General features: G+C 32.0%; 1 protein-coding gene across 4 annotated transcripts in view; it reads left to right on the top strand.

Annotated features, from left to right (window-relative positions):
- Nucleotides 1-14434: 14434 nt before the first annotated feature.
- The window catches only part of LOC123671710 (homeobox protein homothorax), a 232707-nt gene continuing 221565 nt past the window's right edge, over nucleotides 14435-25576 (top strand). Inside the window, exon 1 of one of the 4 annotated variants that reach the window (XM_045605697.1) lies at nucleotides 14435-14648. In XM_045605697.1, coding sequence (XP_045461653.1) covers nucleotides 14586-14648 — 63 coding nt within the window. In that variant the 5' untranslated portion in view covers nucleotides 14435-14585. Of the gene's footprint in view, nucleotides 14649-15767; nucleotides 15938-25576 lie in introns of those variants that run through there. The other 3 variants (XM_045605692.1, XM_045605691.1, XM_045605696.1) reach the window with 3 other exon arrangements.

A 25576-nucleotide genomic window follows, 5' to 3' on the forward strand; every position in this document is an offset into this window, starting at 1 on the left:
CGTTGCAATAGTAAACAATAGCCCACTATGTGAGTAGAAGAAACCTTTGACCACTTGTGACAATATAGTTGTTCAATTTATTAATTTGATGGTGGTTTCCAAGCTATCCATTCTATTTCAGATTCTTTTTTAGAATGGGTTACGAACTTTAACTCGATATAATCGAAAGTATAACATTCAATACTCTTTTCTAGTTCCTTTCTTCTTTGTTTGCAGATTTATTTATAACATAAGCGTTGTCAACTTTTGGTGAAAAAGGAGGTTGGAGACTTTGTTTGGATGAAGAAAAGCACTTCATTATAAATATGGAAGCTTATTTTGTAAACAAATACACAAACCAATCACTACACTCATATACGGGGGAGTTTTTGCTGAGGTTTTTATATGTTCTCTTGTATCATACGTTGAAATGTATGATGCCCCGTTCGCATTTCCTCTGCTAATACAGAGATTTCATCTACACATGCTTGATTGTTTGAAGTCAACAAATTATTTGAATTGCTTTCTCAACAAAAAAGTATACTGGGTGTCTCTCTATTCTTTAACACCTCAAAAAACTGAAATATCGTTGAATCTGCTCATCAGAATGCACATAAAGGGTGTCCCAAAAAGACAACGTCAAACGAAAACGGAATGTATATCAGAATGTGCTCTAACTGATGTGAAAAAATCGTTTATATGAAAGTCTCACAGTTTTCAAAATATTTGATGTTTTATGAAAATGTTGAATTTTTCCACTTTAAATACTTTCTCCCATGCCATAGGTACAATTAAATACTTTTCGAAACAGTTTTTTCCGTGAATATTTTCGAATGATTGCTTTAATTTATGCAATAAAGAATAGCACAAAATATTATACAAAGATTCTGAAAAAAATGTTCAAATTTCACGTTTTGGAGAAATTGTTTTTGTGTACCGAATTCGATCTGAGGTCGTATAAAAAAAGCACTGGACCTTTTCTGCATATTAAGTTGAAAAGTTGCCTATTCTGTGATGATTTCAAAAAGATAAAATACAGGTGATAACCTTGTTCAGAAAAAAGATATTCAAATGTTTATCGACAACGGAACATTTTGTGAAAAATGTTGTTGTGTCGAGAATGAATTATTTCCAAATATAAGGAAGAACGTATAAAACGATGACATTCACGAGAAATTGACACCAATTATTTTTGATTATCAATTCAATAACTTGAATGTGATGAGAGTGACTGAGGCGAGAGACTTGGAATTCTTTTCGATCAAAAACTGACGTTTTCTTCATATGCATTCTTTTCTCTATAAGAGGTATAACTTCTAATATCAATAAAAATCTGGGTTTTGTGATACCCAATTGTGAGCAGTTTTCTTCGTTGGAAGGGATTTCATTTGATATCAGGTTCTTTTAAAAGAAAAGTGATATATTGCAGTCTAGTATGGAATCTATTTCCTGAAAAATATGTTAATTGTTAATTTCCGCATCCACAACGGACGTTACGCACTGTCATTTTCAATGGTTTTTCGCTAATCCTGAATGAGGAAAAAATCGCAGTTTCGCACAAAAACTCAATTAGTTTTCAAGTTCGTTAACAGCTTCGTGAGAGGACACATCATAGTTAAGTGAAGAAGATTGTTTAGTTTAAGTTTTCAAGGTGGAAAGTCAGAGAATCAACGGAGACCAGGTGAGTCCCTTTCCTGTTAGAATTTTCCTTCTTATTGCTGACTGTTCCGGGTGGTATTTCCTCTCAAATCTCAGAAATTAAGCGAATTTCATTTCTTTTATATCGGATAATTCACAAACTTGTGTGGCGGAGCAATCCAATTAACAATTTCATACATAATACAGTCCACTAGAATAACTTTTAAATAGAATTTGGATTTATCCGTAACAAAAGAGCTTTGAAGTTTATATTAGGGCTCACTTGAAATCGAAACACCATGGATGTTCTACAATTGAAAATTCAAGTTATTAACCTTGGAATGAAGCCCTATTCGAGAAAATTTGAAGATTTTTTCTAGATAACATACAAATTTTCTGGAAAAAATATGCAAATGGTACCTACATCAAAGCAATTAGTACCCAATCTCATTATAGATGAAAAAAATGGGTGTTACATTTAAAAAACGTAGGTTGGTATCATTTCCGGTGAAACCGGAAATTGAACGAATCTGTAGCTTTTTTCAAGAATTCAGAAGAAGAAAGACTCGAGATAAACACCTAAATTTTTTAGTTGGGCTTAGCTTTGTTGAGAGAGATCCCAACAAAGGCAATGTCGTCATCAAATTTCAAATTTTGTTCCTAAATTTTAATTTTTTTTCCCTACATGATTCCTTAAAACATTATATAAATTGTGCTCTTCTGAATAAAAAATATTTTATTCAAATTTTCATTATTTTCCAAAAATCATTCCATACTTGAAAGTTGCATCAAAATTACCAAAATAAACAATTGGTTGTTCATTCGTTTGCGTAGGAATCTCAAGGCAAAACATATTTTACTTGATTTTCTCGATTGAATTTCACGGTGTTGCAACAATTAAGAAATTGATCATATATACTCCAAGAAATTCAACACATTCAAATGAGAAGCCAACTTTTTTTATTTGATTCCACTTTTTGCGATCTTTTTGTATCAAATAGAACAACTTTTGTTTTTTTTTCATTAATTTTGGCTTTCAGAAACAGGTGACTACTATTACTTGTCAAATCTTCAAAATTAGTAGCACCCACAAAAAGATTGGTGTCATCGACATAATTAGTGACAGTTTCTGGAATGTTCTGTAGAAACTTTCACAAATCATTGGGATATATTATGAAAAATAATCCTCCAATTCCACTTCCCTGGTCAATTGCTTTCAGAATCATGTATGTTTCAGTTTGAAAATACTGAGAGGTTGTTTCTATTGAAATAAATTTATAACTAGTATAACAATTTATTTCTTGAATTTAAGAACATGAAATCAATTTATTACTTCACAAGAAAAAAATGGTACATCTTCAAAATATTCTGTCTAATTTTGATTGTTATTATACTTTGAATCTAAAGTATTGAAAAATGCTTCGAAGGAATGTAGTTCAAGCCTGATTTCTATGGAATGGTCAATAGGAATGAATGATTTTGAACTCAGTTAAATTAATTTCCCTAATTGGTACGTGTTTTTATTTCAGAATCGACAGTGACAATAAATTGTTCTGGGAGATAGTTACTCTCCGTTTCCAGTTACATAGGATTTTAGCCAATTGTTAGCATTTCCTCTTATACCATACAATTCTTTTTTTTGTAGGAGATATTCTCTGTTGATTCGGTCCAGTGCCGTCGCTAGGGGGGGGGTGTTGGGTCCCAGGCCTCCTTAAAATTCGAATACTAAGGCTAAATTAATCACAAGATCAGCAGAATTTCGCTTTACTTTGCCAGCTCCATTATTGCCATTGCTAAATTTGTTTTTAATTGATTTGCTCATCTTTTCAATTCCTGCAGGTGTTTTTGGTCTCAGATACAATGATTTGTTAATAGCCCCCATACCAGAAACATTTATTGGTGTTTGGTGATTATTCAGATTAGTAAGGATACTGCATTAGGTATTTAAATGTTCAATAAATGAATCAGGGATCTCCTTTAATTAGGATTTAATGTACTTGGCAGTCATAATTTTTTTTTTACCCTACCTGTTATTTCCTTAAATATTTGCCACATAGTCATACTTTTATGGTCCGATTTAATCCCTAATACAGGGCCGTCGCTAGGGGGAAGGCCTAGGGCGGCAAATTCAAGGGCGGCATTTCAAGCTTGATCAATAAAAACCACATGTGTGGAAATTCAAAAACACCAAATGAGATTTAATTCGGTCAGCAACAAGAGGAAGGAATATCGACAAATTTCATTAACATCAAAAACCATCAAAGGTGACGCATTATGCAGTATACTCATAAATATCCAGATGTCGAGTAATTTCCTCTTAGTGCTGTTTACGAGTTATTGACTCTAAAAAAACACAAGCACTCATCAGACTTGTCGGCGTTCGCTTTGATAAACGTTGCCGAATTTTACTGCCGCTTTGGCGGCTTCTACATTATATTTTTTTTCAATTCTCTTATCAGAATGTTGATTCCTCAGAATGGAATGCAAAGTATAGGAAAAAAGAGTCAATTTCATCATAACTTATCCCTCTTAAGAAATATAAGAAGTTTTATTATGTCATTGCACATTCCATTATATTATGATATTTTTAATTTTTATATCAAATTACCTCGTGTTGGGCGTGGGCATATTCGAATTTAAAATAAAGATTAATCCGCATAATTCGATTGTTATTCGATAATCTTAAAGAAAAAAACAAAACCTTCAAACTTTTATAGAGTCAACTAAGCAGAAGAACCTTAAACCGCAGGCGGCAAATAATGGAGGGCGGCACTATCTACTTTTTCCGAGAAACCTGGATTCCTTGAAGAATGAATTAAAACATTTTTTTTCATAGCATCGAATTTCACAAATGATTTTTTTATCTAATTCACTAATCTTACACATATTTGCATCGAGTATATCTGCAACATCTATTCGAATTAAAAATAATGGTTCATCCATATTATCTGATTGTTTTTTTTTTCATAAAAAAGTGTGGAGTTTTTGTACACTAAATCTATAAATATCATACAAATTCATCAATCCAACCAAATTCACCACCCTTTTGCTTAGTACAAAACCTGCAAGGGTGCCGACTCGTATTTTTTTTGTCGGGAATGCAGAAACGCTAGAGCAGGCCCTGGAGTCCGATTATCCAATATTAATTTTGAGCATTCAACAGTTAGTTTCTGTTAGTTCGGCAAATTGGGTACCTGCCTAGGGTGGCAGGTTGACTAGCGACGGCCCTGCCCTATGTTATTCCTTTTTCGTCATTCTGTATTCTTCTTTGAATAGCTGATCATCATGGTTATTCAGGATCAATAGTAGTAGTAATTTTGGTGAACTACAGGCTAGTACTCCATTTACTCTCCATTTCCACCAAATTTCTCTTTATTCGATCATGCCTTCTGTTGTTACGTGTATATTTTCTGCATTCTCTGCTATTGCCAATTAAAATTAGAACTATGATATTTTCACTCATATCTGGTTCAAATGGCATGATAAATGCCAAAATCGTGTCTTTCCAAGTCAATAATTCTGGTTGATTTATCGCTGTTGCTTGAAAGAAAAAATGCAGAGATAAGTACATTTAAAAAACTATGTCTAGCATTATTTTGATCTAATCAAAGTACCGCGTGCTCAAGCATTCTCAAATTGAAGATTCTTTTTGAATTATCGCATTATCATTTCTGGTTTTTATTTACCGCTCGCAATGGATTAAATCATTAATCTATTATTTGAACAGATAAAATGAGGTTATGTTTGTCAAGAGCAGAAAATATTAATTATATGGATGGATTTGCAAATGTGAACAATATGCACATGAAGCGTCAAATGAAATGATTCCATTGCCAACTGCATTTCTAATATTACCATGAATACTACGAATAATATTTTGAAGAATTTGATTCGAAGGAACTTTTTGCAATGCGGATGAATGTCATAAACATTCAATTCATTAAAAGCCGACAAAGAGCAAGGCACCAAAATTATGCATGCCGCATCTTACTCAATAAATCTCGGTCATAACCACTGAAGACACATTTTTTACTTAAAAATTGACTTTCAATTGTGAAACATATACACCTACGTTCATCTTACTTTTTGAAACATTTTCTGTCTTCGCTTTCGAAATAAGCTTCAACCTTCGCAATCTGCATTAGAACCAAATTCCTTTCCTTTCCTTGGAGCACCTTAAACCATTTTTATCAGGGAAACAGAGTCTAAATTTATACTTATCGAAGCCGATGTTTTGCTTGGACAATATTTTCTCCAATCAATCGATACACGAAACTCGTTCTCATCCATCTTTTAATACCAACAAATGTAGCGAACTCAACTTTTAATATCTCGATCAAGACTTACATAACTTCTTGTTCCGTAATTTTGAGTCGCATTTTTTGAAGTTTGGTATATCGAGTTAAAAATGTAGTATATGGCACTAGCGATGCCATCTGTGCACTAGGCCCAGGACATATTCAGTGTTATCATGTATGTAGGTACTTCGCTGCCTTCAAGAGTATTTTACGCAAATGGTTTTGATCTGAAAAAAGGCGTTCACAAAATGCTGTACCTACTTGGGATTGAATTATTGACTATACAGGATGCTCATTAATTGAAGATACAAAGGAAAATAAGAGATTCCTTGGATAATTTTAAGAAAAAGAAATCCTATAAATAGGGGCCCGCAAACGCTTTGTTTTCGAGATGAAAGGGAGTTTCTGTTTGTATCAATTTATCGAATATTTATTGATCTTCGATTGAGTAAATAAGTACCAAAACCAAAAAAAAATTATTCATCACAGCAGAGAATTGTTTGAAATTTTCCTCTCGAGATCGGTAACAGATACGACAAAACTACAAAACACCAAAAACTGTAGTACCTACTAGACCAAAGTTTCCTTTTAATTTTATCTAAACTACCAGTGGTTCATCAAATAACAGTTCTGGAGGAAAGAAACGGGTACTGTTCTAAAAAAAATAACATGTAGGTCAAAAGTAGTATATCACGTGATGAAAACATCGAATTGGAATATCTATGCCAAATTTAACTTGAATATATTATGAAGGGAAGGTGCTTTGAGAAAAAAACTTTAAAAAATAAAACATGTTTAAACAACTTTTTTCATAAAATTATCCGAAGAACAAATATCATATTATACCTATAATGAATATGACTGACCCAACTTATTTCAATAAGTAATATCATAATTATTCATTCGAATATATGTATTTATAAATCTTTACGGTTTATCTCAGATTTTCTCTCATTGAAGACACAATTCCAGGTCCAAATTTACCAAGTGAAACACGAATTATTTCTCTATTTCAGTATCGAGTTCATTCCAGTACTGAAAACAGTGCTGTAATGAACTCATTACAGTATTGTTTCCAGTTATATTTTCCATTTTTTGGTTGTCTACACTGACTTCCAATGCTATAAAATTTCAACACACTTCAGTTGTCAATATAATAACTATAATTTGGATATAGTGAAACTATATGCGCAATTCCTCTTAATTCCTCTTAAAATAATTTATAATTACACATTAAAATTGTAACGATTCAACGGATCGTATATAATTTTGCCCAGCTCATGTTTAAGAAACGCCACTGATCCCCGATGTAATTTATCGAACACTATCGATTCTGATATTTGATACAGAGAGTGCGCGGAGATTGTCGTTCAATGTGGAAATTTTTCAGATTTCAGCTGAAAGAGAATAATTATGATTTTGACGACTGATTGAAAACAGGTGGAGAGTGAGTGTGATATTTTTTGGTGGCTTTTCGTATGGTTGAGTACCTTAATATTAGATATTGAATATTACCTAATTATTTCTTTGAATAACAGTAATTCTATCTAACGATTTGATATCTGATAGTTTAATTTGATATCTGATAGTTCAATTTGATATTCCATTGTCTCTTTTCTTTTTTTCTCTTAACACACAGTAGTGTGTAAGGATTTTTTTTTCCTTCTTTCTTTTGAGAGCCGCCAGGAAGTACATATTCCCTTTCTTGCTGTAATTAACTATAAATTTCATTCAAATTAAATAAATTTCCTTCTTATAATAACTCTCGGATCATATGTACCTTTTTTTATTCTTTGTATTTCATTGTTTCTTATAACATAAGTTTTTTTCACTTTCCGGAAAGTATTCAATAAGTAACTCATTTTTATATAATAGTTTATAATTTCTGTCAATTCCAAATTTTATACAATACTTTTGATACTATTTTTCCAAATTCAACCAGAACATTTTTATCTTCGATAATTGTACAAATCTAATTTCCTGAATTTTTCTCTCCACGCATGCTCAAGCATCCATTTTGATACGAAGAAGATTCCACAATTCCTGTACAAGTTCCTAACCAGGCTGCACTGAATCTTCATCCTGATCAAGGTTACACAGAAACCTTCATCTAGTATTTGGACGAAATACTGCAAGTGCCGTTGAGTTTCACTTCAGGCGAGCATCCACCAAATTGGAACCCGAGATTCGAATTTCTTTTCACCACTTCGATCCAAGAGCAATATTCTGATATCAAGCAACTATCAAAATTGAGAAACAAGATCTACCAAGTGAGATATCAAAATTCATCTTTCGATAACCTACTTATTCCAAATTCTGTCTGGAGACCTATAATATCCGAATTGTAAGATCAGTGAAATTTTCATCATTTGTAAATGTTCTGAGTTTATTTTTTTTCTCAGCCTTCAGCAATATTTTTTTTTAAATAGTTTTAATATATTTGTAAAATTTAATTCGTTTTATTTCTTACCACTAAGCAAGATCTCTCTTATCTATCTCCCGTTTCTCTTACTCAACTTCATTTTTATTTTATCATCTCTATTAATATTTTTTTTTGAGGAATTTCATTTTTATGAAATTTGGTTTACTTTAGTAAGCCTGGCGCCCAATAATTAATTAGTCAAGTTAACAAGTTCATTTGGTGCCCACACCCTCACCGTATCAACTGAGCAGCCGACAGGCATACGTGTGATTTCACGTCACACAATCTTGAATTGTGTCTGAAGAAATCGATTCAAAACTATTTGAATCGATTTCTTCAGACATAATTCAAGAATTTAATGCGTAATTATAAATTATTTCAAAATTCGAAAAGTATGATTCGAATTCAAATTCCGTAATCTGTCAATTTTCGTAACAGTCACATCAACTGCCAATTTACAATACAAAAGTCACTAGGATGTGTAATCTGAAATTTTCATTGAATTGCGACAATATTTCACAAAACTTGACTGAAACAAAGAAAATATCGTCTAGTAGAAGGCAATTCCAACAATCATGCGTTCGAATACTCGCTCCTTCTTCGCTCGTTTTGGAATTTCGCATTCGTGTTGGAATAGGAGCCCATTCTGCAACTTGTTTTAGAATATACCATTCAAGGATTAACAAAGTAATTTGGAAATAATAAACCGAAACAAACTGTCAATAATTATATGGTTCCGGATTTTATCATTCAACGTCTATTATTCAAATTCATTATATTGAAATATCATAAGTACATATGTCCAATTGAATCCTAAATAAGACTACACAAGATATACGAGTATATTCCCGAGTATATTCCCCACCTTCTCGTACCCTTAGACCAAGCAAAGTGCATGGCTCAAAGCAAAATTAATTGTTTTCATAATGTCGATTGGAGTACCTACTTTTCATTATAAATGTTAATGGTGACTTGAATGAGGCTAGGAAATAAATATCATTTTTTCCACTCTCGTAATTTAGCCAAAGGACCATAATGTTATTGCATAATTCTGATGGGTTTTAATGCCTCATTTCAAGAGTTATAAAATGTTGTGTTTGTCCCACTCTCGTCATTCAAGATTTAAATTCTTTTTATAGACTTTATGGCCCCAATAAAATTACGAGTAGCTCGCATTTACAATACCTTCAACTGCGAATGGCAAGATGCAGATATGATCTCCGTCTTATCCAATTATCAACTTATAAATAATTAATCTCAAGTTATATTACATAATTTTATGCGCTAACAAGAAGTTTAATTTCCCATATGCGTGCTCTCTAAGGCTTAAATATTTCACCAACACGAATTTGCATAAAATGAAATTGCAGGAAGTCATTTTCTGGGACTTATCTGAAAATTTTAACCCACATTATGGAAATTGATGATGCAGAAGGAATTGCCTGGCATTCATGTAACCAGCTGAAGCTTCAGCCGGTACGACAAGAAAATGAATTTTCAAGTTAATGATCGTGATTCAGTTTGATCATTATTACAGATGCAGAACTGTGCAATATCAGTGATTTTAAGTGTCATACATTATTACCACCAAATGAATTTAATTTAAAATCAATTTGAAAATAAACGTGTGTTTCCAATAGTTGGCTTTATAAGAAAATGTCTATACAGGGTCTTTCACGAGGAACCTCACCCATATTTATACGGGAAACTACTGAACGTATTTTCATGAAATTCAGCACTTATAAGTATTTCACTATGCTGATGAAATCTAAAATATTTTCAAGGCATGAGCACCTCCGGTTTTTCCGGAAATGACGTCAACTTCCTTTTTTCAAATTAGAACACCATTTTTTCATTGCAGAAATAGATTCCTTAAAAAATTTCAAGTTATTTTGATGTAACATTTTTCAGTTTTGGTTGGAAAATTCTCTCTGAGCGGGAAAATTCGAAAAAAAAATCGAAAATAGAGCTCCGCTGAAACAAGAATAACTTCGAGGTTTTTGGATGGAAAATTTTCATTTTTGGGATTTTTCAAGATGTAAGATTGATGTATCCACTCTATAAATCGAAATCGCGATTCATGATACAGGGGGTGAAAAAATCGCTTTCAAAGTTAGGGATGAAAAAATCGTGAAAAATTAATTTTTTCAAATTAGAACCCCATTTTTTTATGGCAGATATTGAATCTACGTTAAAAAATAATGTGAGTGTATGCATCACACCCTTGCCCTAAAGTGGATATTTTCTGAGTTATTCACAAAAAACTGTTTTTCGTCGTGAATTTTCAGCTATTTCTTTTCCCTTCACGCCAAAAAGATGAAATTTTCAGGAACTGTTATTTGAACCATGCTGTAGATTTTTCACCCCTTCTTGAAACCGACTTCAAGTTACTATTAGGAGAACCATGGCAAACTCTCGCAGTTATAACTAGAGAAGATGCTCAAAGTTTTGACCGTTAATTTCTAGACATTTATTTATACGTCTCAGGAATGCTTCGTGCGTTGCTCTTCTTATTTCATCGGGAGGAAGAGATCTGCAAAAGTGTTTAAAAACCAAATTAATAGTAAACACAAAATGCTACTGAATAAAGAGGAATTTGGCAGATGTAATTAATGATATCTATCATTAAAAAAAAAGAATGTAAAACATGGTGAATTTTTGCATATGGTTCATAAGGAATTATTCATTTATCACTGGAGAGAAAACCGATGGCCGATTAGTTGAAATAAAGAGGTTTCCGATACAAATTCAAATCAAAATTCGCCATCTATTTACATTACATTACAACCTGTAACTTTTTTCTCTTGCATATTAGGGTAGTAAAATCTAAAACATGGTTTAAGTAACAGTTCCTGAAAATTTCATCTTTTTGGCGTGAAGGGAAAAGAAATAGCTGAAAATTCAAGACGAAAAACAGTTTTTTGTAAATAACTCAGAAAATATCCACTTTAGGGCAAGGGTGTGATGCATACACTCACATTATTTTTTAACGTAGATTCAATATCTGCCATAAAAAAATGGGGTTCTAATTTGAAAAAATTGATTTTTCACGATTTTGTCATCCCTAACTTTGAAAGCGATTTTTTCACCCCATGTATCATGCATCGCGATTTCGATTTTTAAAGTGGATACATCAATCTTACATCTTGAAAAATCCCAAAAATGAAAATTTTCCATCCAAAAACCTCGAAGTTATTCTTGTTTCAGCGGAGCTCTATTTTCGATTTTTTTTTCGAATTTTCCTGCTCAGAGAGAATTTTCCAACCAAAACTGAAAAATGTTACATCAAAATAACTTGAAATTTTTTAAGGAATCTATTTCTGCAATGAAAAAATGGTGTTCTAATTTGAAAAACGGAAGTTGACGTCATTTCCGGAAAAACCGGAGGTGCTCATGCCTTGAAAATATTTTAGATTTCATCAGCATCGTGAAATACTTATGAGTGCTGAATTTCATGAAAATACGTTCAGTAGTTTCCCGTATAAATATGGGTGAGGTTCCTCGTGAAAGACCCTGTATAGTGATATTAAAACGTTATGTATTAATAGTATATGTGATCTATCACAAGTCTGGTTTCACAAGGGGTTTTCCAATATGAGGTTGCATTTTGACTAAACCGCTATCTGGTCAGGTGTCAGTTTGAAGCTGTCATCTTTTAACATTTGACAAGTAAAAATTACGCTATCACTAAAAACGGAATGGTACACGTTTCAACAACTCACTGATATTGTTGAAATTCACTACAACATGGTGAAAATTTTACAGGTGCAGTTCTCAAATCTAAAACACTTTTGGGTCGTTGAGAATTAGAGAAAATTATATCCAGAATTTTGTCATGTGAATAGCGGAAATAGTGAAATCAAATTAATGTAGCTTTGATAATGAAAGCACCTGTCACATGTAATGTAATTAAACATTTAAATTTCTATGATCATAGAGTATTATTGCTAGTCTGTCTGGAAAGAGATGGAATGAAGTCTTCATATAACATAAACTCATAAAATCTTGAATAACTCTTGAATTATTGAATTTATGAGCATAATTATGTTTGGACATTATCCTTATTTTTCTCCGTAGAATCCAACGCAATCATAAAAAAATAGGGTTCTAGTTTGAAAATCGAAAGTTATGATCAAATTTTGTTCACAATTTTTGGCACAATATTTGAAACACCCTGTGATGGTATTTCTCAAGTTCAAGATATGCACGATATTCCTACATCATTTTAGGTTGAGAAAGTGAACCGAGTATACGCATAGGATATTCACAGTAAAAATAATAAACGTAATTGTGGAATTCTTTCTTTTTTTCGGTTTTTTCTTGATATTTTGAAAACTACAAGGACTTACGCAGTAATTTTAGTAAGGAGCAATTGAGAATGGAAATCTTGATAATATCTAAGACAAAATGAAAAAAAAGTTTTTTTTGTTAACATTTTTTTCATTTCTCATATAACCGGAAGTTCCTGAGCTTCGAAAATATTTTAGCTGAACAGGGCATCATAAACAATGTCATATTCCGAATTTTCAGATTTCAAATAGGCCCCGTTCTCCAGAAACGTCTAATAGGCCGTCACCCTGTATATGATCAGGTGAAAAAAACGCAACAAATTGATATTTGGTAAACTTTGAAATCTCATAGTTTTCTTATTTTCAGCTCAATTTTAGAAATTCTTTCAGTAAAACTATACAGGTATAATCAGAAGTTGGTTGTTGAACCCTAATTTTGAAACACCTGTGGAATAATTCGGTGGTCAAATTTTTTCAAATTGCCAATTTTCATCAAGAACCATTCCTTCTCAACATTGTTTTTTGATTCATGACAAAGTGCACTAGTTCATTTTTTAGGGTCAAATCAACAGTTTACCCAATTTAATGTCAGTGCAAAAGCTCAATTTATGAGTCTACCAATGAGAAGGCAACAATATGTTGTCCAGATGGTCAATCAGTTCAAAATTAATTTTCACAAACTTATTGAATTCAATTAAAAAACCAAAATATCATGTTGAATAACAAAAAGGAACGTTCTTTTTTTAATTCAGATTAATATTTTTTTATTTACTGCCTGCATACCTGGGTTCATACTGTCGATTAGGTTCCGAATAACACTTTGAGTAAGTAAAGTAATATAATAAAGTAAGTAAAGTACCTGAACCGTTGATGACAAGTTTATTTTTCACTTGAAAATGAACTAGTGCTCTTGAATCGAAACCATGAACCTAAACACAACATATTGAAAAGAAAAGGATCTTGATGAAACTTAGTAATTTGAAAAAAAATGATCTCGAAATTATTCCACAGGATATTTCAAAATTAGGGATTAACAACAAACTTCTTATCAACCTCGTATTGTGATTAATAAGCCTACAGTTTAGTGAAGAAATTTTGAAAATTGAGACAACAATAAAAAAAATATGAGACTTCAATTTTTACTAAATATCAATTTGTTGCGCTTTTTTGCACCTGACCTGAGTGTATATGTCACCTCTCAATTGTATTGAAAACATGCAAAATATGGGTTTTCTAAATATTTAACAATGTATTTCTTCATGTTTGCAAAGCGATAAGATGATATGGAGATTAATAGCTTGTCTACATAATAATTTGTTTTGCCAAAAATATATTCGATGAATACTTAATCACGACTGGAGTTGTGCTGTGATTTTAAATGAATTCGCTTTTTTCAAAGCAAGACAACATTGGAGAAATTATTTTCCAGAAATATTTCCTAGAAGTGAAACGTACAATAAAATTACCTCTAAGAACTAATCGTATACAATATCATAAAAGAGAAAATATTTCTGCAAAATTCACTTATGGTTTTCTTTCAAGTTTGTTGCTTTGGCAATTTCGCCACACTTGATATGCCATCAGCGAAATGATCAAAAAGCAATAAACTTGTTTAAAAGCATATTAGAGCATATTAGTTAACAATACTGAATGGTTCTCTCTCACTGGGAAGTTATTGAGCGTACCTGTGAACCTTATGTATGTAGGAGTATGGTCATCAATATGTTATTTATTTGATAAATGTACGTCATTATTCAGAATTAAATCAAATATGAAAAACAATCAACAAAGATAACGTACACATGCAAAGTATGAGAGGAAAATCAGTTTGAAGACTTGTAGTGTACAGTTTTCACATAAATAGATACCTGTGTTCCGAAGTATATTATAATGATGAAACAAGCGCTGAATTGATCAGTTATTCTTTAAAGTTTAAAGACATCGGGAAAAATCATCAAAATGGTAGTGTACACCAATATTTACCCTGCACCTCAGTATGAAAACATTTATAGTCCAGTCCATGTAAGTAAATTTTTATGACATTTCTGTTTTTCAACCTTTCGTGGTTTTCAATTCTAAATGTTCTTCCCTCAAAAGAATGATTAGTCTTACTTTTTTCTCCTTTCTACGTTTTAGATTGTTTCGGTCTCTGCCATCAATCCTATTGACGTTCAAGCCGTCTTTATTTTCTTCAACACACAAATTAATATCGGAAAAACGCGTTCTGATATCGTTAATTTTTTGACGTCCTTCAGATATTTTGACAACACGAAAGGAAATTCATGCTAATAAGTGTGGCAAAATGATACTCGTCCTTCTCTCCTAAATAAAAGCTGCACATTGAGCTATTTTAGGTCTGTTAACGTTTTCATCTCCCAAAAAAGTCTAATTTACAGGACTAGACTTTAACGGTGAACGGAAGATACGATTTTATTGAAAATTTAGTTTCTTCTTCACTGTTTTATCGATCTCTAATATTTTCAGCGCTGTGGTGTTGCCGCTTATATCAAAAAGTACTAATACTATCGATATTTCGAATAGAACACCCTGTATATCATTACTTTTTTCGGTTTTTCATAGCCTCTTGGTTATTTATGTATGAACTTCATAGTCCCTATTTCTATCGGTTTTCGAGTAATTGAATGATTTACTCCATTTTTTGTGCAAAACATAGTTTTAATTCAACATTCATCACTTCGGTAAAAAAATACCAAGTATGTCCTATCGTTGTATTCCAAATAGAATGCCACGCAATTTTCACTAACAATATACAGGGGGTGCCATTTGAAATTAAAAAGTGAGGGGTAGCTGCCACAGGGCTGTCAAATGTAAGAACCTGTTTTATACATCATTGGGAAGATACTTATTTTTCTATGTTATTCAAAGCAATTGTTTTATTTTTTTAATATCTTATCAAATCAGCTAGATATTGCCTGTATACGATAACTTGGGACACCCGGTATAAAAATATAGGATAAATTTGAAATTTAGTTTACACTCCTTGTGTGGATGACGAGCGCAGTGCTGTCCTCGTTTTTTCATTTAGTTAATTCCTTTTTTAACGATTTGATATGTTCTACGAGAAAATAATAAACCAAAGTGTAAATTTTGCACTGTTTTTTCAGGAGCGAAGGACAAGGAGCATTGTGTCATACCCATGGCTTATTTTTTATGGACTTCATTCAATTTGGCTAATATACAAGACAGGAAATCTTATTGCAAATGGTGAAAGTATCAAAGTCAATTATGAATATCTTCATTTCGAAGAAATTTCCATCAATGCTATATGATTCATCATAAGATTGCTCCAGGTAATGGGAAAACACCAATAATGATAAAATGTAGAAACACTAATGATCTTATTTATAATTCTCCCATATCTTACTAGATATGATAGGCATAAATAAAAAGGTGTATATTTATACACCTAAATAAAAAATAAATTTTCTATTTAGAATATTCACATATTTACAGAGAATGAAGAAGTCAACAAATTAGTAAAATGGACATTGTAGAAATAAAATATTTACAATCATATTTAAAATGAATAAATGAATACATTAACAAATTAATAAATGAATGAATGAATAAATAATAAATGAATAAATTTAAATAAATGAATAAATAAATGTAAAATCAAATAACACTGTATTCAAAAATTGCCCATAGATACCTATTTTTCTATTCTCAAGTATGTTTAAAAATGCAAAACTGTCATGATATATTGAAAACTATGGCTATTTACTTGAAGAAAAACAATTGACCTCACTTGAAATTTCAATTAGGTGAATAAACACAAATTGAAAAGTTTAAATGTTGCATAGTTTCTTTCTTTGAAAGTTTGAAAAGAGCATTGGCGTAGGTATTCAATGACGTTTGTTTTAAAATATACCAGCAGCAACAGAGCCATTAAAATACTCATCTCGAGAACCTTATTATTTTATTTATAATAAAAATACATACCTTGGAATCGATGCGTTCAAGGACTGATGAGTATTTATTGGAACTTTTGCTTTCAAAATTTGCAAAAATATTACTCTTCAACGTTATGGCTATGAACTCCGTTGAAATACCTCAGAAAAACCTAGAAGGTAGAGAAAGAGAAAACTCTTGTAACTCATGTAAAGCAAATATATAAAAAAAATGCTTGAAACATTCTTGAAAAATCTGAAAAAATATGCATTTTAAAGAAACCGTAATTTTTTATTGATATCAATAATAATGCTATAATAATAGATTAAATTCCTAAATATATCCTAAAAAAAAAAATAAAATCAAATTGAAATATATTTTTATAAATATGGTTTATTGAAAAATTAAATAACATATCGATAAATTATATAGTCAACAAAAAATATTGAGCAGATACTAAGTTTTGTAAATGAAAACGATCAGATATTGTTTCAAATGCTCGGGGTAAGATTATCAGTATATTTCATAAGGGAATGAACATTCTACAGCTAACTTCTGAGTTAACTGGGAACTTTGAATTTGGGTGCTAAATAAGCACTAACTTTTTCTGGCGAAATTCACTCTTTCTATAAAACTATTTATTTCATATAAAACTTTGAAGCCAGGGTTATTCTTCATTCAAAGTTTTCTTTGAGTTTGGAAGAAAACATGGATTGGTAAATTTATCAATTGAATGAGTAGAATCGGTCAATGACCAACCATGAGTTTTAAATTATTTAATAGTTCTACGTAAGTGAGAGAAATGAGTGCTAGTCAAAAATATGTTTTTTTTTAACTTGTATCGAAGTTTATCAAGAAAATCTGATATAGCGTAGAATGTATGTCTATGAACATGGAAAATCTAATTATTTTTTCTGTTTAAAAAGTACTATTAGACCAAACTTTCTTCCGAAATTTGAGAACAAATATGTGGTGAATCAAATTTGTAGAGAATATGGTAATTCTTTATTGAGATCACTATATAATTTGCAATCTATTAGAAGTGATTTGGGAAGTGTGAGAAAATATAATCAATAACTGTCGAATACTGCTGCATTGCTGTAAAAAAAAATAGGAAATGTCTGTACTGATTTGAGAATTGACGTTTCTCGTGCCATAAAACATAAATATTGATATTTTATAATAATAATCAGATCAATTCTCTAGCATTATCGGAAGTTAACGACGATACAACAATTTTGTAAGATGAATTTTTTCTGAATACCTTCGATGAATTAGGTTTCTTGATTTTTGTTGTAAGATATCAGCTATTCTATCAAATTAAAACAAGTTTTATAGTTTCTATGATTTTAATATCAAACATTGAAAAATTGAAACAATTAGATTATTACCTATATTGTGTTACCGCCAGGGGCGGATCCAGACGATGTTTGAGGGGGGGGGGGCATAGAGATAGAAAATAGCGGAATTTTGTTTGTTTGTTGGTACCTACTGGGTTAAGTGTTTTTTTTATAGAAAGATGGATTTTAGTAAATCATAATATATTCAGTTTCCAGAATTTTTGTAGGACAAAAACGAGTTAAAAAAAAATTGCACATATTTCATAAATATAGGTAAATTCATTTCATGAGAAACTCAGGCGCAAGAAAGTATAAGGTGTAGTAAGAAGAAAACCATTATTTGTGCATGAAGGACAAAATTTCAATTACCATAGTATGATCCGATTTGGGTCAAATATGCGCTGTTTCGTTCGATAACTACAGTTCCAAGTTAACAGTTGTACCTTAGGAGAACATCTCTTCGTAGATAATTCCCTGCCAATCTCACTAAACACACAGCAAAACCTTCCTGGCCGATTCCGAAGGCTCACCGCGTTTCGACCACGGCCGTTTTTGCTTGACGTTGTCATAAATGATTTATTTTCATCACCAGGTACCAAGCGTTTCAAAAATGGGGCGATTTTGTTGCGATTCTGCAGTGATTCGCAGTGAAAATTCGGTCCATGGGGTTTTTTGCGTTAGCTCGTGTGGTATCCATACATCTAGTATCTTCTTGAGATCAGCCTTATGCAAATAGCGTTCCAAACGATTTATTCTGCACTCTTAAGTTCTTGAGCAATCGAAACAGGACTCGACATGTCCATGCTTTTATCGATATTTTCGACAATTGGCCTCAGCGCCCTGGCTAAATAAAATTTTACCGCCCTGTTTTGGCTAATTTATCTGAATTTTCTTTGGAGGAGCCTCTGTTATTCCTCTCAGGCATCTCTTCAATTTTATATGAAATCATATTTTTCAACTCAAAATCATCTTGTCAAATTTATCAAAACATCCTGCATTGTTCAAAAGCATGGCGCTCTATTTATAAATCTATAGCAAAAAAACGGAGTAGTTCTTAAAGGTGCAAAAAGTCTTGTTTTATTAACTGACTTTGCGCCCCTAGGATTTCTCGATTGGCTATTACAGTATCAAGTCCAAAAACACTATTTACATTTTCAGCCGCCTGGCTGGTATTTTTGTCTTTATCTAAGACAAACTATAGAATATAGCGTATTTACTTTTTGCTAGTGTCCATCTTTGTGGCGCACTCAAAATTAACTGAGTGTACTCATCATAAAACTGTCATAATGTTTTTGTAGTGCGAAATTTCATCTTTCTAACGCCATATAGTGAAACCTAATCGGACTTGTACAACGTTATATACTGATAACTAAAACCATCTATCAGAAAAATAATGAATTCCCTTTTACTACACCTATTAAATAAAAACATATATTAAAAATTCAATAACAAATTCTAGTCTCCTACTTTTTTGACTAGCGTAACTTTGTATAATATATAATTTTCAACATTAAGACTGCTGCAAATGGTTCTATGTATATGCCAATACATTCAACCTGTCTTCAACCATTCTAAATCATATCCAATCTTTCACCCTTGTGAGTCCCCACGCATATTTTTCGATTTTTCAGGATACATTTTTATATTTATAAGGTCCGCGAGGGGGGGGGGAATTGCCCCCATGGCCCCCCCACTGTATCCGCCCCTGGTTACCGCGCAGTTTCGAACTCTTTCAAGTTCTTCTTCCGGCACTGAACGTTCGAAATTATGAAGATACAAACAGAAATGTGTTATTCCAAAATATTCAACGCTTTTCAGATAATACCTGGAATCCTAGACATTTGCATAACGGTCAAAAATATTTTCTCCTTCTTCGACAAATTCTATAACTTATTTTTAGTTTTTCGTCCTAACCATTTTTGTACCTCAATTCACATAGCATCATAGGAAGAACCTCATTGTCTGAAGATGAACTTTAATTGAAATAAGTTCGAAAATGAGCGGTTACTCAAGTTAGGTGATTCTCAAATAATTAATATCCAATTTTGGCAGTAAAAACATATAAAGTATAAAAATTATATCCATCATGATCAACTACCAAATAGTAACAGATGAAACAGTACAATATTTGAAAACTGATGGCGGAAGAAAATTTTCCAAATATGTACTCATCAAATCATTTTTTTAACGATCTCCTTCACAACACAATAATAATTTCTTGTTGTTTACCTACTACATGCAACATGGGCATTTATTTACGAATACTATACAGGGTGAGTCTTTGACTTGTACATATATTTTAACCGAAGCTTCTTGAGGTCAAAAGAAACACTTTTTTCATTTGTCATTTTTTCCGATTCGGCCCGGTTGAAAAGATATAGCCATTTTAAATTTTCATAATGAGCTAATTCACCCCTTGAAACCGGAACACTGAAGTTTTTGCATGTATAAGATATACCATTTGAACCTTGGAAATAAGCTACTAAATTAGAAAAACCATTATAAACTCACTTGAAATTGAAATTGAACTGCGTCAATATTGTTGAAGCCATAAAGTATGAAAATATTGGAATGAAATGTTATGGATCTGTAATCAATGGAAAATGTTAGACTCCACTTGTGAATTCAAGTTTTTTTTTCACCTTTTCTTCACAAGGTATTTAACTTGAATTGACATAGATATTCCAATTTAAAGTTTTCATCGAGTCATATCCTAATTATGAAAGCAAATCTACATGGTGAATCACAAAAAAGTAGGACTATAAGAAACTCCCTGTATCGCGAAAATAAAGCGTTTGCGCGCTCATGTTTATGGGCCATTTTATTCTTAAAATTATCCAAGGAATCTCTCATTTTCCTTCGTAACTCCAATTCAGGAACACCCGGTATAAGATAAGAACAATCGAACTGGTTCGTGTAATTTGGTAGAACTTTTGTTATCAAATCTCTTTTTCTCACATTATAAATATTTATTTATTTAATACATTAATTCTACAAATCATCAATACATTGATGTTCCCATAGAATGAATATGTTTCATTTTTAAAAATTAGTACAATGCAAAAGTAAAAAACCCCCATTATGAATGTGTCATTTTATAATATTTAAGTGAACTAATAAATAATTTTAATGAATTTTTCTTCTTTACTTCTTCTGGTAAGTTGTTATATTTCATTACAGCCTGGTTGATCAGTGAATTTTTGCATAGGTAATAATTAATGTTTTCGTGTTTATATTTAGTTTTTAGAGATCTATATTTAGATAGAGCAATGTTATTAGTTTTTTTTTTCGGTACTTTTTATTGATTTTTTCTCTGTTTCTTGGGTTTTCAAATCGTTCAATTGTGACTCTTTATTGATAGACAGAATTCTACTTGTCTCAGTTTTTCTGAGGTAGACCTTTTCTTCATTAGCCCAAACGAATTTATAATTGAATTGTTTCCTGAACTCTCTAGCTTCTTCAAAGAGGTATTGGTTTTCCCTGGTAAGTTCGTGATTGATATAGAAAACGTTATCCTCTTGCAATCCTAATTTTTTTGTGCTCAATGTTGTTTTACGTTTTTCTGCTATCACAATTTTTTTATCTCCATAATTTCTGAAAGTTATCCTAATCTTGGCTTTTTCCTTGTAACCAACTTTACTACATTCGATATCGTCCCTGTTTATATCCATTTTCACGAGTTGTACCGTTTTCAATGCAAGTGTTCTCATCTCTTCGTTCGTTTCAATTTTCTTCTCAAATCCAGATATAATTATATTGTTTTTCAACAATTTTTGTTTCTCATAACTTTTTTCCGCTTTTAAAGTTTCAAGTTGTTTTTTGAATTCTAAATTTTGTGTTTTCAACTCCTCAACTTCCTTTCTGATTTCTGTGACCTCCTGTGTTTGATTACTTGTAGTACGCCATATTAAATCCAATTTTTCTGCAATATCCTCCAATGTCGTATTTTTTTCCGTTTTTTTTTTACACTGGCTTTATCGAGCAAGATTCTGCCTTCATTCTCATCGTCCGATTTTTCATCATCCTCAGAGTCTGAGTCCGCTCCTGTCGATGAATCCTCTACTGTTTCACAGTCTTGACATCGGCCATCGGGTACAGTACCAATCCAAGTTACAATCCTTTAATTGTCTCAGATCATCCTTTTCCAATTTAGTGCACAGTTCATGAAAATATTTTCCGCAATTTCCAGCACATGGAATCTTGAATTTTGATTTGGTAATTCCCTTGTTGCATTCGCCACCTTGTAATTCCTTCTTTATCACTTTCTTCTTATGTTTGGTTTTTTTATTGGTGTTATTATCTCCCATGTTTACTTGTTTTACAGCGAATGTAATTAAAATAGGAAATTCACGTGAACTTCTCTCCTGGATTGAATTTGTGAATTATTTTCGAAGTATAGGATATTTGGGGTATATTATTTCTTATTTAATATCACTTTCCGAAATCATGAACTTTTCATTTTACTGATTTTCAGCAGACACACTCAAAATACATGTGTTCACTCTCGCATACGAAATCGCAATATGAGTAAACATTGTCGTAAAAATTTTTTTCGATTCCCCCCCCAAGAAAAAAAAGATCTACGCCCTTGACAAGTGCCCCAAGACTCGCTCCCTCAATTCTAGATTGAAAAGTCCCACCGAAGCTCCGATAAGTTCAAACCGCCGGAGGTGGAATGGGTAAATTCAAACTGTCTGAAATTACAGGAAACTTACATAATAGGTGTAATATATAAACTCGGGAAAGTTTTCGACAAAGCGAGGAAAGAGTAAGTTCCGTACAATTTAAAGTATTCCCTCGCTCTTGATATAAAATTGTATTAAACCAGTGATGAGATAAACTAAGTTAATTACGCTGCCTAGCGTTAGGCTGAAGGGTGCAAGATTAAAGGGAAGGGGCCGTAGGAGGAGGAAGGGTCCACGTCCGATTTTCCGCAGCATAAATCAGATTTACAATTAAATACCTAAGCATTTTAGTGGGTGTTCCCTGGCACGCTGATTGACGTCGAAACAATGACAGTGTGCAGGGATGAGGCAGATATCTGGAGGCTGTGCGGTTGGATTGGAGGATACTCGAAAATTTTGAAAGTCCATTTCGACTGTTATATCCGAATGTCTCGTTGGCGTTTACTGCCATATTTGAATATTTTCCTATGGTGTATATGATTGAGTTCGAATGCTCTAAAAAGAGGATTCTTAAATATTACCTGAGTAATCGAAAAAAAATTTTTGACGAAAACTCATATCTGTAATGTGAGAAAGAAAAATTTGATAACGAAGTTTGACCCAAAAATTACTCAGAATAATAGCATTCTTTTGATTACCAATTCGATTGTCCTACCCTTATATAGGGTGTGCCTAAATTGGAGGTACGAAGAATAATGAGCGATTCTTTGAATAATTTTAAGAATAAAATATCCTATACATGGGCCCGCAAATGCTTTATTTTCGAGATGCAGGGTATTATCGAATCTTCTTTATCTTCTATACAGATTGAGTAAATAAGTACCAAAACTTATATTTAATTTTATTCATCACAGCTTACTGGATCTCATAGTAATTTGAATTTTCCTGTGGATTTCTGAAGAATTGTTTGACAAGAACCGACAAGAAACCAAATAGTGTAGTACTGGACTACAGTTTCTTTTTACAATTTTCTAAACTACCAATAGTTATCCAAAAAAAGTTCTGGTGGAAAGAAGCGAACATTCTTCCAGAAAAAATATCACCCAGTAGATTTGCATTCAAAATTAGCATATCAACTTCGAATTGCCAATCTATGCCAAATTTAAGTTGAAGATCTTGTGAAGGAAAGATGCTATGAGAAAAAAACTTGAACTTTAACAACTGTATCCCGAAAACAAATCGTTTGCGGACTCATGCTATAGGACTTTATTTCAATGATCCGAGGAATATGTCCCTTCTTTTGTATCTCCAATTGAGGAACACTCTGTATAGTCAATTGAAAACTGATGTCTTTACAAATGAATTGCAATTTTGATGAAACACATTAAATTGTAAAACACAGTACAGACGATTCTTCGATGCGAATTACTCGGTTCAGTGCTTTGATAACTGCAGTATTAAAATTTTGTGACGAAAATGATAGAACTACAAAAACCCGAAAACACCTGGTATGTGTATACCGATGACAAATGCAAAAATCACAGATGACAAAATAAGGGGGACGCCGACAAAGCAGGTAAATAAAGGAAAATAATGAATCTCGAACATAGACGTGCTCGTAGTGCAATAAAATTAATCTTGAAAGCGATAATAAACTCATAAACCGTAAAATGGTCAGATATTTTCTGATCTGCCATGTCGATTGAAAAAAAAAAGGTAAAAGATTATTGATTCATATTATGGAAAAATTTACGCTTTTCGCTCTCGAGAGAATTTTGAAATTTATATTTTGGAAAACTTGGAAGAGGGGGGGGGTAATTACACCCAGTACACCCCCAATTTCTACGCCTTTGGTAATGAGTAGATACGTTATGGGATTAATATGAGTAGGTACCGAAAGAATCGAAATAACAAATACAGGGTGTTCCTGAATTGAATGAACGAAGAAAAATGAGAAATTCCTTGGATACTTTTTAAAAAAAGTCTAATAAACATAGTTTTCGAGATACAGGATGTTAAAGTTGAATTATTTTTCAAGTTTTTTTCTCATAGCATCTGCATAATATACTAATATGAATTTCGAAGGTAAAAAAAATAAAAGAATCAAAAGAATGAATACTTGAAAATAAATAATATTGCTGAAATAATATAGGTAGGTACTAAATATAAAATGCTTCACCGCAAAGTATAAGTTATGAATTTTTATTCGGATTTCGAACGAAGGAAGGGTTCGTATCTCGTCGCTAGATATTCATTAAAATTGTTTTTATTAATTCTCAGCGTTATTTTGTGTGAGCCGAGATCTGCGTTAAAAGAGGAAATAATAAACCATTGTGTAAATTCTGCATGTGTTTGGTTATACGATTTTTTTCATTATTTTTATTCTATTTATATCACCATCAATACATTTTGTTAAAATCCATATTAATTAATGGCGTCCCAAAATGGCGAAAGCGCCTGGAAACCGAATTTTTCACCCGAGCCTGTAATTCCTGTCGACTGCTCTGAACACAGAGTAATATATTAAGAAGGGCGACCGTTAGTACAAAAATTGTCAAAAAATTGAGTACAATGAAAATTTCATGTGACGGTAAGAGACACGCTGGCGTTTTATTATTGTTCTTTTGCCATAGAAAACCATTGTACTGGTTGTCCCAAATTCGTTGTTCACTGGGATTATCTCAAAAACTATAACATGTAGAAAATGAATCTTCAAGAACCCCTGATCTCTTCTTTCGAAATAATAAGATATCATAAAGGAGATAATAGATATCTTAATTTGTTACAGGGTGGCGTTTCTGAAAAATGACTATTTCAAATATTCCGCTAAATATTGGTTACTGTTGGAGATATTCGAAAAATTACAGAACGTTCTTTAAGTAATGTTAAAGATTAATATGAAACTCATAACAGATCATGGAAAAAGAAAAACATTCGAAATATTTTTTCAAAAAACGAATAAATTTTTTCAAGAACGAATAAATATATCTATTATCTACTTTCTGATATCTAATTATTTCGAAAAAGAGATCGGGTGTCTGAAGATTTTTTGTCTGAGTCTTATAGTTCTTGA

This window comes from Harmonia axyridis, chromosome 1 (genome assembly GCF_914767665.1).
Source record: "Harmonia axyridis chromosome 1, icHarAxyr1.1, whole genome shotgun sequence".
Classification (NCBI taxonomy): domain Eukaryota; kingdom Metazoa; phylum Arthropoda; class Insecta; order Coleoptera; family Coccinellidae; genus Harmonia; species Harmonia axyridis.